At 33.4% G+C, this 15,000-nt stretch overlaps 2 protein-coding genes across 4 annotated transcripts in view; one reads left to right on the top strand and one right to left on the bottom strand.

Annotated features, from left to right (window-relative positions):
• LOC135194975 (homeobox protein engrailed-2b-like) overlaps positions 1–15,000 on the bottom strand; it is a 217,205-nt gene that overhangs the window by 201,337 nt on the left and 868 nt on the right. For all 3 annotated transcript variants that reach the window (XM_064221228.1, XM_064221229.1, XM_064221230.1), the window contains exon 1: positions 14,254–15,000. This exon is cut by the window's right edge and continues 868 nt beyond it. In XM_064221228.1, the coding sequence (XP_064077298.1) occupies positions 14,254–14,863 (610 nt within the window). In that variant the 5' untranslated portion in view covers positions 14,864–15,000. The remainder of the gene's footprint in view (positions 1–14,253) is intronic.
• The window catches only part of LOC135194971 (ataxin-2 homolog), a 182,173-nt gene continuing 176,378 nt past the window's right edge, over positions 9,206–15,000 (top strand). Inside the window, exon 1 of the mRNA XM_064221219.1 lies at positions 9,206–9,243. Within this exon, the coding sequence (XP_064077289.1) occupies positions 9,209–9,243 (35 nt within the window). The 5' untranslated portion in view covers positions 9,206–9,208. The remainder of the gene's footprint in view (positions 9,244–15,000) is intronic.

The raw sequence follows: 15,000 nt of genomic DNA, 5'->3' as shown, positions 1-15,000 counted from the left end.
TTCGGGGGAAGGGAGAGGGAGGGAGGAGGAGGGAGGGGAGGGGGTTCTTTGGAGGCGAAGGAAGGAGAGGGAGGGGGCTCTTTGGAGGGGTAGGAGGAGAGGGGAGGGGGAGGGAAGGGGTATCCTCCACCGGAAGCAATAGTAGCAGCGATGATAGTCATGTAAGTGATAGCCGAAGAAATGATATGATTTTTGCCATTACAACTCCCACTGGTAGCAGTGATAACTGCTAATGATAATGGTGACGATTAGCGTAATGATAATAATAAAAATCATGATATAAAGCGATAATTAGTAAGCCTATAATAATGATAACGAGGAAGAAATCAAGGTGATATTTCCGTGACGATATTAATGATGATAAGACTCTCGGTGACAAGGAATAACCTATAATAATGATACGATAAAGAATGGCGAAAATAAAAAAAGTAATAATAATAATATAATAATAATAATAATAAATAATAATAATAATAATAATAAATCTGCATTGATTAATCTAACAGTTGAGGACGATAATAATTAGTAATAATAATGGCAATACATTGATTAACCTATCAGTTGAGGACGATAATGATAATGATGATAATGTGGCACAATTTTCTGTGTCGAAAATGATGACAATGGTTGCAGGTCTACAATAATATTGCATGTGCGTATAAAGTCTTTAATGTATTTAAATTTTTATTTATATAATACTAATATAATATATTAATAATAATAATAATAATGCATTGATTAACCTAACCAGTTGAGACGATAATATCAATGAATAATAATAATAATAATACATTGGGTAGCCTTATAGTTGAGGACGATGATAATAATAATAGTAATAATACATTGGGTAGTCTTACAGTTGAGGACGATAAAATAATAATAGTAATAATCATATAATAGAATCATAATAATAATAATAATAATACATTGGGTAACCTAACAGTTACCGCACCCTGGTAGGTAAGTATACGCCACTCGTTCAGATTTTAAACAATGAAATAACTCTCTCTCTCTCTCTCTCTCTCTCTCTACATTCTTGTTCCTTATCTCCTACACCGCCTCTTATCTCCATCTCCGCATCGCCTATCACTTCGTGGGATTTTTAATTGACCGCGAGATAACAGTCGGAATGTCCCCATAGGATGAGAGAGAGAGAGGAGAGAGAGAGAGAGAGAGGAGAAGAGAGAGAGAGAGAGAGAAAATCTCCAATTCCAAACTAATAGAGGTTTTATATATATATTATATATATATATTTTTTTTTTTTTTTTTTTCTTTTTTAAGGAATTGTTTTTCATTGAAGAATTTTTTTTTTAAAGAATTTAACCATACTTTGAATAGCCTAAATGAGTTATCATTAGAATTTATTTTGATTATATGTTTGGAGGACGCTAGTGAGATAGGGGAGTTATTCTTCAATAGCTGGTCTATCTTCTTTTAATTGTTTCTACATCTAATTAATCTATTTATAAAAATTATTGATAATTTTGTAAGCGTTTCAGTTGTTCACTTATGCCGCACATGTGCAGGGTGTCCATAAAGTCCCTGTACCATTCTGAGCAATAAATACTTGTAATGGTACTGGGACTTTATGGACAACCTGTATTTCCCACCATCCAGTTGTTCCGCATGCGGCCATGAGCCGTAACAAAGTATATTATATTTATTTATTTACATTCTTATTTGCCTGAAGAAAAGCTCGCCATTTTAGCCAAGGTGTTTTTAAATGGAACTGCAGCTCAAATACTTTCCTGTCAATTTAATGTCCACGAATTCAACAACAACAAACGAGTTAATCCTTTAGCGAGGTTTTATTTAATCTTGTCCGCAAAGTTTTTATTTCATTTATTTTTTCGTGAGATATGTGTTTTAGCCATTATCGTTTTCACGGATAAATTCTCACCTACCCTGACCTGGCGCCTCAGTGGCGTGGTCGGATTGGTATTGGCATGCCACCTCGGTGGCCGCGAGTTCGATTCTCGGGCAATCCACTGAGGGGTCAGAGATGTGTATTTCTGGTGATAGAAGTTCACTTTTGACGTGGTTCGGAAGTCACGTATAAAGCCGTTGGTCCCGTTGCTGAATAACCACTGGTACCATGCAACGTGAAAACACCTTACAAACAAACAAACAAAGAAAACCTACCCTGGCCGGGATATTAGAACCTAGTATGCGTTTTAGATGAGGGATATTATTGGTATAGTGACATTACCTCTGCTACACAGGTCCATATAAGATAACAATGAGTTTCTTGTTGCTGATGCTTGAGTGTATATTATTAATATATTATATATATATATATATTATATATATAGTATATATATATATATATATATATATAAATGTATACTGACGGAAACCTCAGGACATATTTTGAGTATCACTCACGGAATATATATCCGCAGGAATCCCCGGCTCCCCCCCCCCAAAAAAAAAAAAAAAAAAAAAAAAAAAAAAAAAAAAAACATTTTATGATATCTATCATGCAAGTAATCCCCGCCCCCGTAAAAAAAAAAAAATTATGCATGACCTAAACCAATGCATAGAAAAAAAAACATCTTTACTAAAGCTGCTGTTGATCCTCAGATATTTAAAGAGAGCAAAAAAATAAAAAATAAATACATTCTTACGATTTCAGCTGACAACATAAAAACTTTTTTTCCGCAATAAATCAGCTTCATAGTTGTGCATTTACCTTATTTCTCCACACACACACACACACACACACACGTACACGTGAACACGTGCACCACACACAAACAAAAGCGCACAGACTTGCGCAGCATATATACGTAGCGAAAATGATTTATCTTGCGCATAAAGATAGTGGTTGACATATCGCTTTGTGAATGAGGCGAACAATAAAGATTCATAAAAACAAATAAAAATAAGAAAAAAGGAAAGAGGAGTGAGATTGGCTTATGGAGGTAATATAGATAGGTGGACTGACCTTCTTGCAAGGGTTTGTGACTTTTGAATGGATTCCTCGCTGCTTTTTTTAAAAGGTTTGTGAAAGGTTTGTGACTTTTGAATTAATTTCTCGCAGCCTTTTTTAAAAAAAAGGTGCGAGGAATCGTTTCATAGAAATCTTTTTTTTTAAGATTATTTTTTAATATATAGTTTTTTTAGGTTATATTATTATAAAATTGATTATTATTATTTTATTATTATTATATTATTATTTTTATTATTATTCACAGAGATCTTTTATTATAATATTTTTTTTAATATATATAGGTTATTTTTAGCTTTTATAGATAAATGATATTATTATTATTATTATTATTATTATTATTATTATTATTATTATTATTATTATTATTATTATTATTATTCAACTGGGCGGATTTTTTCTTTGAAGATTATTTTTTAGATATATAGTTTTTTTAGTTTTTATAGATAAATGATGATATAATTATTATTTTGATTATTATTATTATTATTATATTATTATTATTATTATTATTATTATTATTAGCCGATAGTATCACATGATATTAACCAATGTAGATATCGTTACACCTATAGAAGCTAATTGGATTATTATTAATGTTATTATTATTATTGATTATTATTATTATTTATTATTATTAATTATTGTATTATATTAGTGCTGACATCAAATTATTACCGCACCGATAACTATCATCATCATTGCAGTCACTTAACATTTATATGTAAATTTGAAATAGTAATAGTATTTGAACAAACAGTACAGAAATGCAACTTATGTTTTCGTTTTTACTTTGTGATATTCATATATGTATTTAGAAGAAACCTTGTGGACTTGCTACTTCAGCAACAGGACACGGAGAGAGAGAGAGAGAGAGAGAGAGAGAGAGAGAGAGAGAGAGAGAGGAGAGAGATTATAAAAAAAAGCCATATTTTTCAATGTGAGATTTGTGACAAAGAAACTATTGTATGGAGAGTTCTGTGTTACTGGAGAGAGAGAGAGAGGGTTGGCCGTTGGTTTACAGGACCAGAAGTGAAATTTTTCCGACATTGTCAGTTGAGAGAGAGTGAGAGAGAGAGGAGATTTACACATCGATATCAAAATCATACTCCCGTGACGAGACCCATTTGTACGGGGGTGGGGGGGAGAGGGGAAGGGGTATACATACATGTAGGGGGAGGGAGGGATGAGGTGGCCTTTCAGGGGTGTATGGGGGAGGGGGTTAGAGAAAAGGGAAAGAGAGGTTCCTTTGTCAAAATGTTTTGTTAGGATTTTGTTTTTTCCTACCAGACAGAAGGATACAGCCATTGACTGTTACTGATGGACAAGTCGATTTCACTCGAGAGAGACAGAGACAGACAGACAGACAGAGAGAGCGCTCAAATAAAGGCTTTACTATATGTGGTTCGTTTGAGGTAGATGAATATGTAGGTGATTGATAAATAGGTAAATAAGTAGATAAATGAATAGGTGAACTTAACGTGACAAAGAGAGAGAGAGAGAGAGATAATAACAAAACTACATTTTTTGGTGTAAGATTTGTGGTGATAAAATTCGTCAACATTTTTCTGCTTAAGCTGATCGACAATTCCATTTCAGGGGAGAGAAAAAGAGAAAGAATTCACTAAACTATTTTTTAATGGGAATGTGACATAAAATTTGATAAACTCTTCTACTTAAGGTGATGTACAATTTGATTTCTGGAGAGAGAGAGAGAGAGAGAGAGAGAGAGAGAGAGAGAAATATATGACATAAATACATAAATAAGCATTCATTTAATATGTAGAATATTTTTTTTTAAACCTCATTATTGACTCGGCCACTATTTCATTGCTATGTCTGCGTCCCCTGAATAAATTATAAGTTGCATTACGTTTAGAGGTGATCACTTGTCAATAAGTGTACTTGCATTAGTTCATAATAGTAATGTATACATGTATATATGTATATTTCAAAGCCCCTATCAATTTAGTAGGTGCTTATTCATCGCAGGTCCTGAAATAGAGTTTATTTAGGAGACTTCTATACATATTAATTCATTTTCTGTTTACGCGTCGGAGTTACTCTGGGAAAAATGAATGCTTTTATGTATATATTCATTTAATATTGGCGTCCGTTTAATGCACTTTATTTTTTATTCATGGGAGCATCTTTGTCCATATGAATTTTATTTGCTGTTTTTCGTGTCGTAATTTTTTCGTTTCGCAACAGGAATCAAATATATGAAATAAATGACCAATTTTCATGAATCTATTATTATTAGAATTTATTTTCGTCTTTATTTGTTTGTTAATTGCGAAGGCGCTGTTGAAGTGCAACTGATGCCGTTCTTTGTATAAGACAAAGGAAAGAATTAGTTTGTTTTGTATTACAGTGTACCGTTAATAACCCTAAACTTTACATCTCATTAATTCTGTACTGACGAATCTTGTCAGTAATATAATGCAGTGTATAGTAATTTATTCTTTTTAGTAATAATAATAATAGTAATAATAATAATAATAATAATAATACAAATAAATAAAATAAATAATAATAATAGCTGGTCAAAGTTCATTTATTCCTCGACGTTTCCTCGGCTCTCTCTAAACCCATTTTCAGAAAGGCGCATGAAGCCAGATGTACAATAATATCATGTTTATACCCACAAGCTAGTTTACAGAAACTTCAAGGGACGGCCAACCAATAATAATAATAATAATAATAATAATAATAATAATAACTTCCTTCCTTAGATCTGTATTTCTACAGATAAGTTATTGAGAAATATCTTCAATTTTCTATCCGTCTGACTATATCTGTACATTGTATGGTAGTTCGTATTGCTTTTTTTTTTCCTGCCTCATCTGAATAAAGTATATTGAAAGGGACAGTAGAAGTTAACGCGGAATATTCAAACATTGAATGTCGTCCGTTATCATTTCTCTCTCTCTCACTGTATTTTACCCAGTTGGAAATAACTAAACTTTAGTATTATACAGTTTTTATTAATACAGTTACTGTCACTTTTGTTGATATTATTATTATTATTATTATTATTATTATTATTATTATTATTATTATTATTATTATCATAACGTGTTTAATAAAAACACCTGCGGTCATACTTTGGTTTTCAAATTATTAATAAAACTTAATAATAGTTTTTTTTAATACGCCATACCAGAAAAGGGATGGCTTTTATGAAAAACAATGCTCTAGTCACTGTCACAGTGATCTCTGAACTGCTGAGTCAGAGATTTCACTGAAAATCTAGCTTGGCACAGTTACACGGAAGACTAATCAGCAATATGTGTAGCCCGCGTGAGTTTACCTATAGATTATATGCATAAATTCCTCTCGTCAACTTTATATAATTTAATTTAACGTGGGATTTTAAATGAGAATTTTCCTTTATCCTAATAGATCATTTATCCCCGTAGGTGGTAGTGCCGTCAGTGCACCTCATTCGGTGCAATGTAGGCACTACTTAAGGTTCTTTGCAGCGTCCCTTTCTAAGGTCCCCTAGCTGCAACTACTTCCATTCCTTTTACTGTACCTCCGTTCATATTCTCTCTCTTCCATCTTACTGTCCACCCTCTCCTAACAATTGTTTCATAGTGCAACTGCTTTTGAGGTTTTCCTCCTGTTACACCTTTCAAACCTTTTACTGTCAATTTCATTTCAGCGCTGAATGGCCTTAGTTGCCCCAGTGCTTGGCATAATGCCAAAAACCTATATAGAGAGAAATAAAAGTTAAGTATATCTTAGTTTTACCAGACCACTGAGCTGATTAACAGCTCTCCAAGGGCTGGCCCGAAGGATTAGATATTTTTACGTAACTACGAACCAATTGGATACCTAGCAACGGGACCTACAGCTTATTGTGGGATCAGAACCACATTATATCGAGAAATAAATTTCTATCTCCAGAAATAAATCCCTCTGGTTCCGCGTTGGCCGAGCCGAGAATCGAACTTCAGACCACCGGATTGGTAGCCGAGCGCGAAATCGACTCGTCCAACGTGGAACTCAATAGAACATTTATAATTTGTAATCGTAAGATTTATCTATTAATTCAATAGAGGCTTTAAATTTAAGATTTTTTTCTGTGTACTAATGTTAAACGGGGTTCGAATACGCTCATATCGATAGAACATGCCCAAGTTCGTTTACTTAAGTTTGGTTATCACGGGACTTTGGTGAATATCCAATTTCATTGGCAGTTGTTCGTCTTCCGTCATTTTCTTTTCTTCTTCCTTCAGCCTTAATCCCTAGTCAGGGTCGCTGTTTTTAACGACATCCTCCAGCTGCTTCTCTACCTTGAACAGCTCATTTCGTAATTGGTTTTGGCAGATGTTTGACGGACAGTTGACCTTCCTGGCCAGCAACCCCCTTCCTGTTTATCCGGGCTTGGGACCAGCTCTGATTTATTCGGGTTTATATGAAACCGCCCCCCCCCCCCCCCCCATTTAATTGGGACACCTATCAAAATTCTACGTATGTAACTTACTGGTTAACGCGGAATACGGACCAATCCCGACACCTTGATCTCTACTAAAGACGCTGGTAAAAAACAAAATAATAATTTTGGAGAAATTTAAGTTAAAATTATAAAGTAGATAATAATAATTTTTTGAATTTAATTAAATATCTTAAATAATATTATTATATATTTATATATAATATATATATAAATATATGTGTGTGTTGTGTGTGTGTCTGATCACATATATACATGCATTAAGCTACCGATGTCCTTTAATTATCCAATTCGCTCTACCTTGGAATTAATATATTTTCGTATTACGTTACCCGAAGGGGAATTTTTTTTTTTTAGCTGATGATAATATTTCTCGTCCTCGTGGATTCGAAACAGTCGGTAACGTCACTGAAGTCCTGATTGTCTCCTCTGCGCGCTGGTTCGAATCCACAAGAGGACGAGATTATAATATCAACCGAAAAAAATTCCCCTTCGGTTAATAATTTATATATAAGTAATATATATATATATATAAAGATTATATATATATATACTATATATATTAATATATAGTATTACAAGATATATTACATCGAGCTAGAAATGTCCTTTATTTACTTATTATGCTCTATCCTCGGAATTAATATGTTTTTCATATATGTTAACCGAATGTTGATTTTTTAGTCGATAACGTATATGAAAATATATTAATTCCGAGGTAGAGCGAATTAGATATTAAGGGACATTTGTAGCTCGATGTATGTAGTATATATAAATCACGGTAATGTTATATGACTATATATATATATACTATATATATATATATATATATATATATGTATTTATGTATATATGCATATATATATACATATGTGTTTACGGTCTGGAATGAGGTCATCCTAAAGGCATACTACAAATTTATGAACCCATCTCATCTCGACGATCTAACCGAACACATGTCAGCTTGCACATAATTACAGGTCAGTCTCTTTGGCCTTTGAGGGCAACATTCAAAAACTGATATATTTACTTATGGTCCCTGTCCGGTCAGTGACTGCCTAAATATTTGATGATTTTGAATAGCGCATTACTGGCATTTCCACTACTTTATCTTGAATTACCCGGTCGCCTTCGTAATTGGGTTTACGTTACTGCGTAATTGGTCTGCATTACGGGGGGCGGGTTATCTTGTCTGGGAGTTATTCAATCCACAAACGGGTAAATTGCAGGTGACTTTTTAATTGGTGTAATTGATGTGATTCTTGATGTTCATTGATTGCGTTGGTGATGGTGGTAATGGCGGTGATGATGTTAGTGGTGGATGTTTTTATTTTAAGGCCGTCTTTGATTTATTATTATTATTATTATTATTATTATTATTATTATTATTATTATTATTATTATTATTATTAGCAATCACACAATGCAATCAAACATATATAATTATGTAAAGAGAAAGACAAACTTACTTAAATGTATGTTATTTATATGTATATACACAGATATAGCTACATACACAAATAAATATATATACATATATATGCATTCATCATATAACATACACACACATATAATAATAATGCTGTATATATATATATATATATATATAATATATATATATATATATATCACACATATATATATATATATATATATATATATATAGAGAGAGAGAGAGAGAGAGAGAGAGAGAGAGAGGAGACGAGAGAGAGAGAGACTTAAACAATTGTAAGGTATTGTATGGGGAAGTGTTGAAATGAGTCACCGTATTAATAATATTAGTTTCATTTCAGGTCATGGGGCCGACTACAGATACGGCTAATTATTGGAGGTCAGTCACTCATAGTGTTTATGTTAATATTGTTGCTATTATTAATTTGGCTTCTATTTTATACTGTTGTTAACGATGTTTTAGTTCATTTGTAACTGTTCTTAATTATTATTGAAAAATGTTGTCCATTGAAGACTTGTCAGGGCTTGTGGGAATTCTGTTGGCATGAACTGTTAGTTTGTCCATTTTTTAATAATAGATAATAATACGAAGCAAAGAAGAAAAGGAAATTCACAATCTCGTGAAGAACAATCTTTGTCATAAAAATCCACAACTATATAATAAAATAATAAGTAATAATAATAATTATAATACACTTCACCTATATACCTTTACATGTGTGTGTACTATATATATAAAACCAGATGCTTTAACTAATTGTATATATATATATATATATATATATATATATATATATATATATACTATATGTATATATACACACATAAATATATATAGTTAAAGGTATCAGCTATTATCAAAAGAGCCCGACACCAGACGTGGAATAATATTAATAATAATGATAATAGGCGTTTATCAGTCATTATCATCATCGGAGACTGATGATTACTGCTTCAACCTGTGGATGATTGCGATTGTCCTAATGTTTGTAATATGTGTGTGTATATTATCTATATATAATTATACTAGGATATATATAATATATATATATATATTAATATGTATATATGTATATATATATATATGAATTAATTATATATAAGATCGAGAGAGAGAGAAGAGAGAGAGAGAGACGAGAAGATGGAGAAGGAGAGAGAGAGCAGAGAAACTGCTCCGAATTGTTCTCTCTGTAGCTATACCCCTCCCCATTCTTCCCCCATTAAAGTAATTCGGCGTAATTTGTATACATATATACATACAGTTCATGCAAACATATACATACACATATGATTCTACACATGGCAAAATTTATATTACTGTAAATAATGCGTATATGAAATGCAATGCAGGACTTGTAAATAAAAAACCAATGTGTTAAAAATACGGCTTAGAATCAAAATACCAAAAAAAAATGAGTGAAAACTTATTTAATAGAGAAGAATTGAGGGACGCATAAATTGCCGATAATGAAAAGATCTGTCAAATACTTCGTATTAATTTTTTTTGTGTATTGAAATGAATTCGACAGAAATCTGAGTAAATCATTTTGATTTTCTTTCTTCATTATTGTGTCAATCATTTAGATGTAAAGTCCTGGAAATGATTTTTTAGTATTTTATATTTTTTTCAAGTTCACAAAATTATTTTGTTGATAAATCGATTTCAACCCAATGTTTATCTAATTAGTTTATAAAACCTCACGTGAGGGTTGATCATATTTTATATGATGAATTTTATTTCTTCCATGTAATAAAATTTTGTAATAAAATTTTTTTTGAGATACTGAAAATTCACGAACCCAATTGAATTGTGATATAATTTTACCGCACTTAATACAAGCTGATACTTAGTGTGAGTGTACAACTGTACAGCTTAGTGTGTTTACAAAGTGGTTATGACAAATAAAATTTAATTAGTATTTATTAGTCTGAATACCGAATTTTTCCATTACGAATAATCATAAAATATAAATATGTCAGTAAAATATTGAAATATTTCCGATAAACCTCTAATGAATTTTCGATGGCAGGTGAGGTCGAATATGGTACCAGAAAAGTACTAAGCAATGTATGAGGTTATTTATATGTAGAAGGGTGTATTCTTTATCTACGCTAGCGCAGCTGTCTGTTATTTATATAAACAGCAATAATATCTTATGTAAATATAAATATATATATATACTATATATATATATAATATTTATAATATATATATATATATATTATATATATATAATATATTAATATATACAATGTAATATATATAAATGTCTATATGCATACACTACATATTTACATGTATATTATACTACATATATGTAAAGGGAATATATAAATATGTATGTATATATATATATATATATATATATATATATATATATATATATATATATATATATATATAATATATATATGTCATATATATATATATATACAGAGAGAGAGAGAGAGAGAGAGAGAGAGAGAGAGACTGCCAACGAAAATCACTCGCAAAGAGACGACGAGACTTTGTATGAAATACAGTATAATCCAGAACCGAAAGACTTCTGCAATTTGACATTTTTCCAAATTTTTAAGATTTCAGTTTAATCTTCCGAATTTTTTTTTTTTTTTTCTTATTGGACCTTTTAAAGTTTTCTTATTCAGTATTTCCATTTTTGCAGTGTAATGACATTTCGCCCGCGTAATTACTCGTGGGGGAAGGGGGGGGGGGACAGAAATCGCCCCAAAAATTGGATACCGCTTGATTCGCCACGGTGTGCGAATGATTTAAAAAAAAAAAAAAACAAAAAAAAAAAACGATAATATGAAAAATAAGAAGAAACATGTTAAGATTGAAATTTGTTTTCTCGGCGGATAAGAGAGAGAGAGAGAGAGAGAGAGAGAGAGAGAGAGAGAGAAGAGAGAATGAAGAAATTGTCGCTCCGAGATCGTGGTCGAATATACTCGACCGCTTAGCGACGATTTGTCGTCGAGACTTCGATCATTTGTCGACGACACGTCAATGATTTGTTCGTACTGAGATGTCGGTGATTTGCCGTCGAGATGTCGATGATTTGTCGTCGACTTGTCGTCCAGACGTCCCAGAATCGAAATACTGTCCAGTGGTTTTTTTTGTAAATGATAATTTATTAAAAAATATACACAAATTATATACATATATATATACACATGTATATGTGTATTTATATATATTCATGTGTATATATCACAAAAATTAAGCGGCAATTATCGTTCGATATCGAATTCACTACACCTCGGGAATAACTGACACCCGAGGGGAATTATAATTGATAAGAGATTATCACGTATAATTCCCCCTTGGGTGTATACGTGAGCTATTCCTGAGGTGTAGCGGGAATTCGATATTGAACGATATTAGTAGGTTCATATTTGATGATATAGTATATGTGTATATGTGTATATGATTATACATATAATATTAACTATCATATATATAAACTAGACATATATATCATTAAATATATTTAATAAAGAAATAAGGGTCAGGCCTTCCCCCAACCGCCTCCACTGTAGTCAATAACGCATAAAAAATAAAGTAGCATCGTTATTAACAGAGACGAAAGGAGGCTTTTTTTGTTTTTGGAAACGATTGGCAGGGGGGGGGGGGGGGGGGGGGGGGGGAGGGGGGGGGGGGGGGGGGGCGTTTGTCCCTCTGTCATGAGGGACAAAGAAGATATTGAAATGAGAGAGAGAGAGAGAGAGAGAGAGAGAGAGAGAGAGAGAGAGAGAGAGAGAGAGAGAGAGAGAGAGTTGAGGAATAAGAAGTCGGTCTCGCGGACGCTGAATGCGGATATGCAGTGCGTTTGATATAAATAAATATAAAAATTCATGATTTGTATGGTGATGATGATATATTATTTCAATTTTGTTAACTTTAGTACGTATAGTGCGCTTCATAACAAGTTAGAAAGAGTAATTATAGTGATGATAATACAACTGTTATTTCCAGTGTGAAGCGCCCTTAATCAGAGACTAGAAAAATTAATGAAATAATAATAATAATAATAATATTGATAATAATAATAATAGCACCTACGAAACTAGATATGTTGAAAGCAATTATTGTAACCCTATATATTATATATATACGTACATACACACATATATACACATATGTATATATGTATTATATATGTTTATATACAATATATATATACATAGTTAACAATATTTTAACTACAGTAAAATACGCAATAATATTCAATAAATTCTTCAGAATCTGAACATGTGTATACAGTATACCATGAATAAAAAGATAGAGAGAAAGTTATAGTAATTATAATGATAAAAATATTGATAACAATAGCTTCAGAAAAAAAAAAATTTCGTTTCGTGTAAATATTACAATTTTCTGAATTCGGTATCCAAGCCTGTTTTCATCGTCGCTCGATACACAATCAAATTCATAATGGACTCCCTTGTCGTTAAAATTGATAATAATGAAAGGAGATTCATTGTGAGTATTGTTTGAAACTTTTTATGGCCCCAAATTCTCATTTTTCTTCTGTTATGTATTCTCAAGAACATTTTTTATTTAAATTTGCAAAGATTTCTTTGATAAATGAAACATATGACGTAAGTAGTGATACTGTACTTGTATTTTTTAGCATATATATATATATATATAATAATTAAAGCTTTCGTTATTATTATTATATTCTCAAGAAAGAACAGTTTATTTTTTATTTTTAAAGCTCTACCTGTATTTTTATTATACGTATATATATTATATATATATATATATATATATATATATATATATATATATATATATATATATATATGTGTGTGTGTGTGTGTGTGTGTGTGTGTGTGTATAAATAATCATTAAATTTTAGCTTCGTTATTATTATTATTATTATTATTATTATTATTATTATCGATTTGTCTGCTGTTTAGCGTCTCATTCCAAACACGTAATAAAACAAAAAGATAAAAGGGGCAATTGAACAATGCTATTTGAATTATTCTTGCGACAGTTGAACCAGCTAAAAGGAATTAATAACCCCCCTGCACCCACTCTAGAGCTGAGCTATGGAATTCTCTTCCAGCTCCCTTGCTTTCTTTTTCGTAACTTCCCACTGTTTTCTGCTTCGGGTCTGGGCTAATCCAGGACACTTCCTCCTTCCTTCCATGACCCTTTGCATGAAGGATCATGGAAGGACCGAAGTCCTTTCAGTTAAGAGGTCATCGTAAAGTCCTGCGCATGTTGATAAGACGCGAAGGGAGTGACGTATATGCGCCATTAGGTGCCTGCCACCAGCAGTAATTTCGATCCTTCGAAGGAGAGCAATTATCCAATTCAGAAGCGCAATTAAGTGTGCTTTTGTCTCCCAAGGGCCTGCTGCTGCTGCTGCCTACCTACCTGCAGAAGGTCTGTCGGAGTAGCGGGTGCAGTAGACCCACGCCGGCCAGAGGGTGCTCCCCGTGCCCTCTCTCTCCTTCATGAGCAGGCTGTTGGGAGCCACGGCCAGCGCCCTCGACGGATCCAAGGGCCCCCCTCCCTTCTTGCCGCCCTCGCGGTTCGGGTCGCGCGAGAGGTCCACGGGCTGCTCGCTCGTCTCGACGCACTTGAGGCGCCTCCCGAAGTCCGGCTTGAGGATGTTGTCGATGGAGAACTTGAGGGACCTGTGGAGGAGGGCGTTGTTGCCCTGGTGGGCCGCCGGCGGCGTCCTGGGCGGCCCGGGGCTCATGGCCGGGTCCGGGGGCTCTACCTTGGGGCTGGCCACCCCCTTCTCGTCGTCGCCTTCTTCTTCCTCCTCCTCCTCCTCGTTGGTGTTGTCGTCCACCTCGATCATGGAGTCGTCGGTGTCATCCTGGCGGGGGAGCGGCGAGTGGCTCCCGACGGAGATCTCGTCGTCGCCGTCGTTGTCCGTGCCCTGCTGCGAGGGCTCGGAGCGCGTGTCCATGTTTTCGGACGAGTCGCACATGTCCTTCACACTCGGACTACGCAACGTACTACACATCGATGTCATTTGGAAAAAAAACGGAGGATTTATCTCTCTTTTTATAGACTTAAATAAATACTCGGAGTCTCTGTCTTGTCTCTGCGTCACTGTCCTCGGTTACCCGTAGGAGGAATAGTAGTAGTAGTCGTACTAGTACTAGGAGT

The sequence above is a fragment of the Macrobrachium nipponense genome, chromosome 15 (genome assembly GCF_015104395.2).
Source record: "Macrobrachium nipponense isolate FS-2020 chromosome 15, ASM1510439v2, whole genome shotgun sequence".
Classification (NCBI taxonomy): domain Eukaryota; kingdom Metazoa; phylum Arthropoda; class Malacostraca; order Decapoda; family Palaemonidae; genus Macrobrachium; species Macrobrachium nipponense.
Note: the sequence above shows the minus strand (reverse complement) of the source record. Positions and strands in the feature narration are given on the sequence as shown.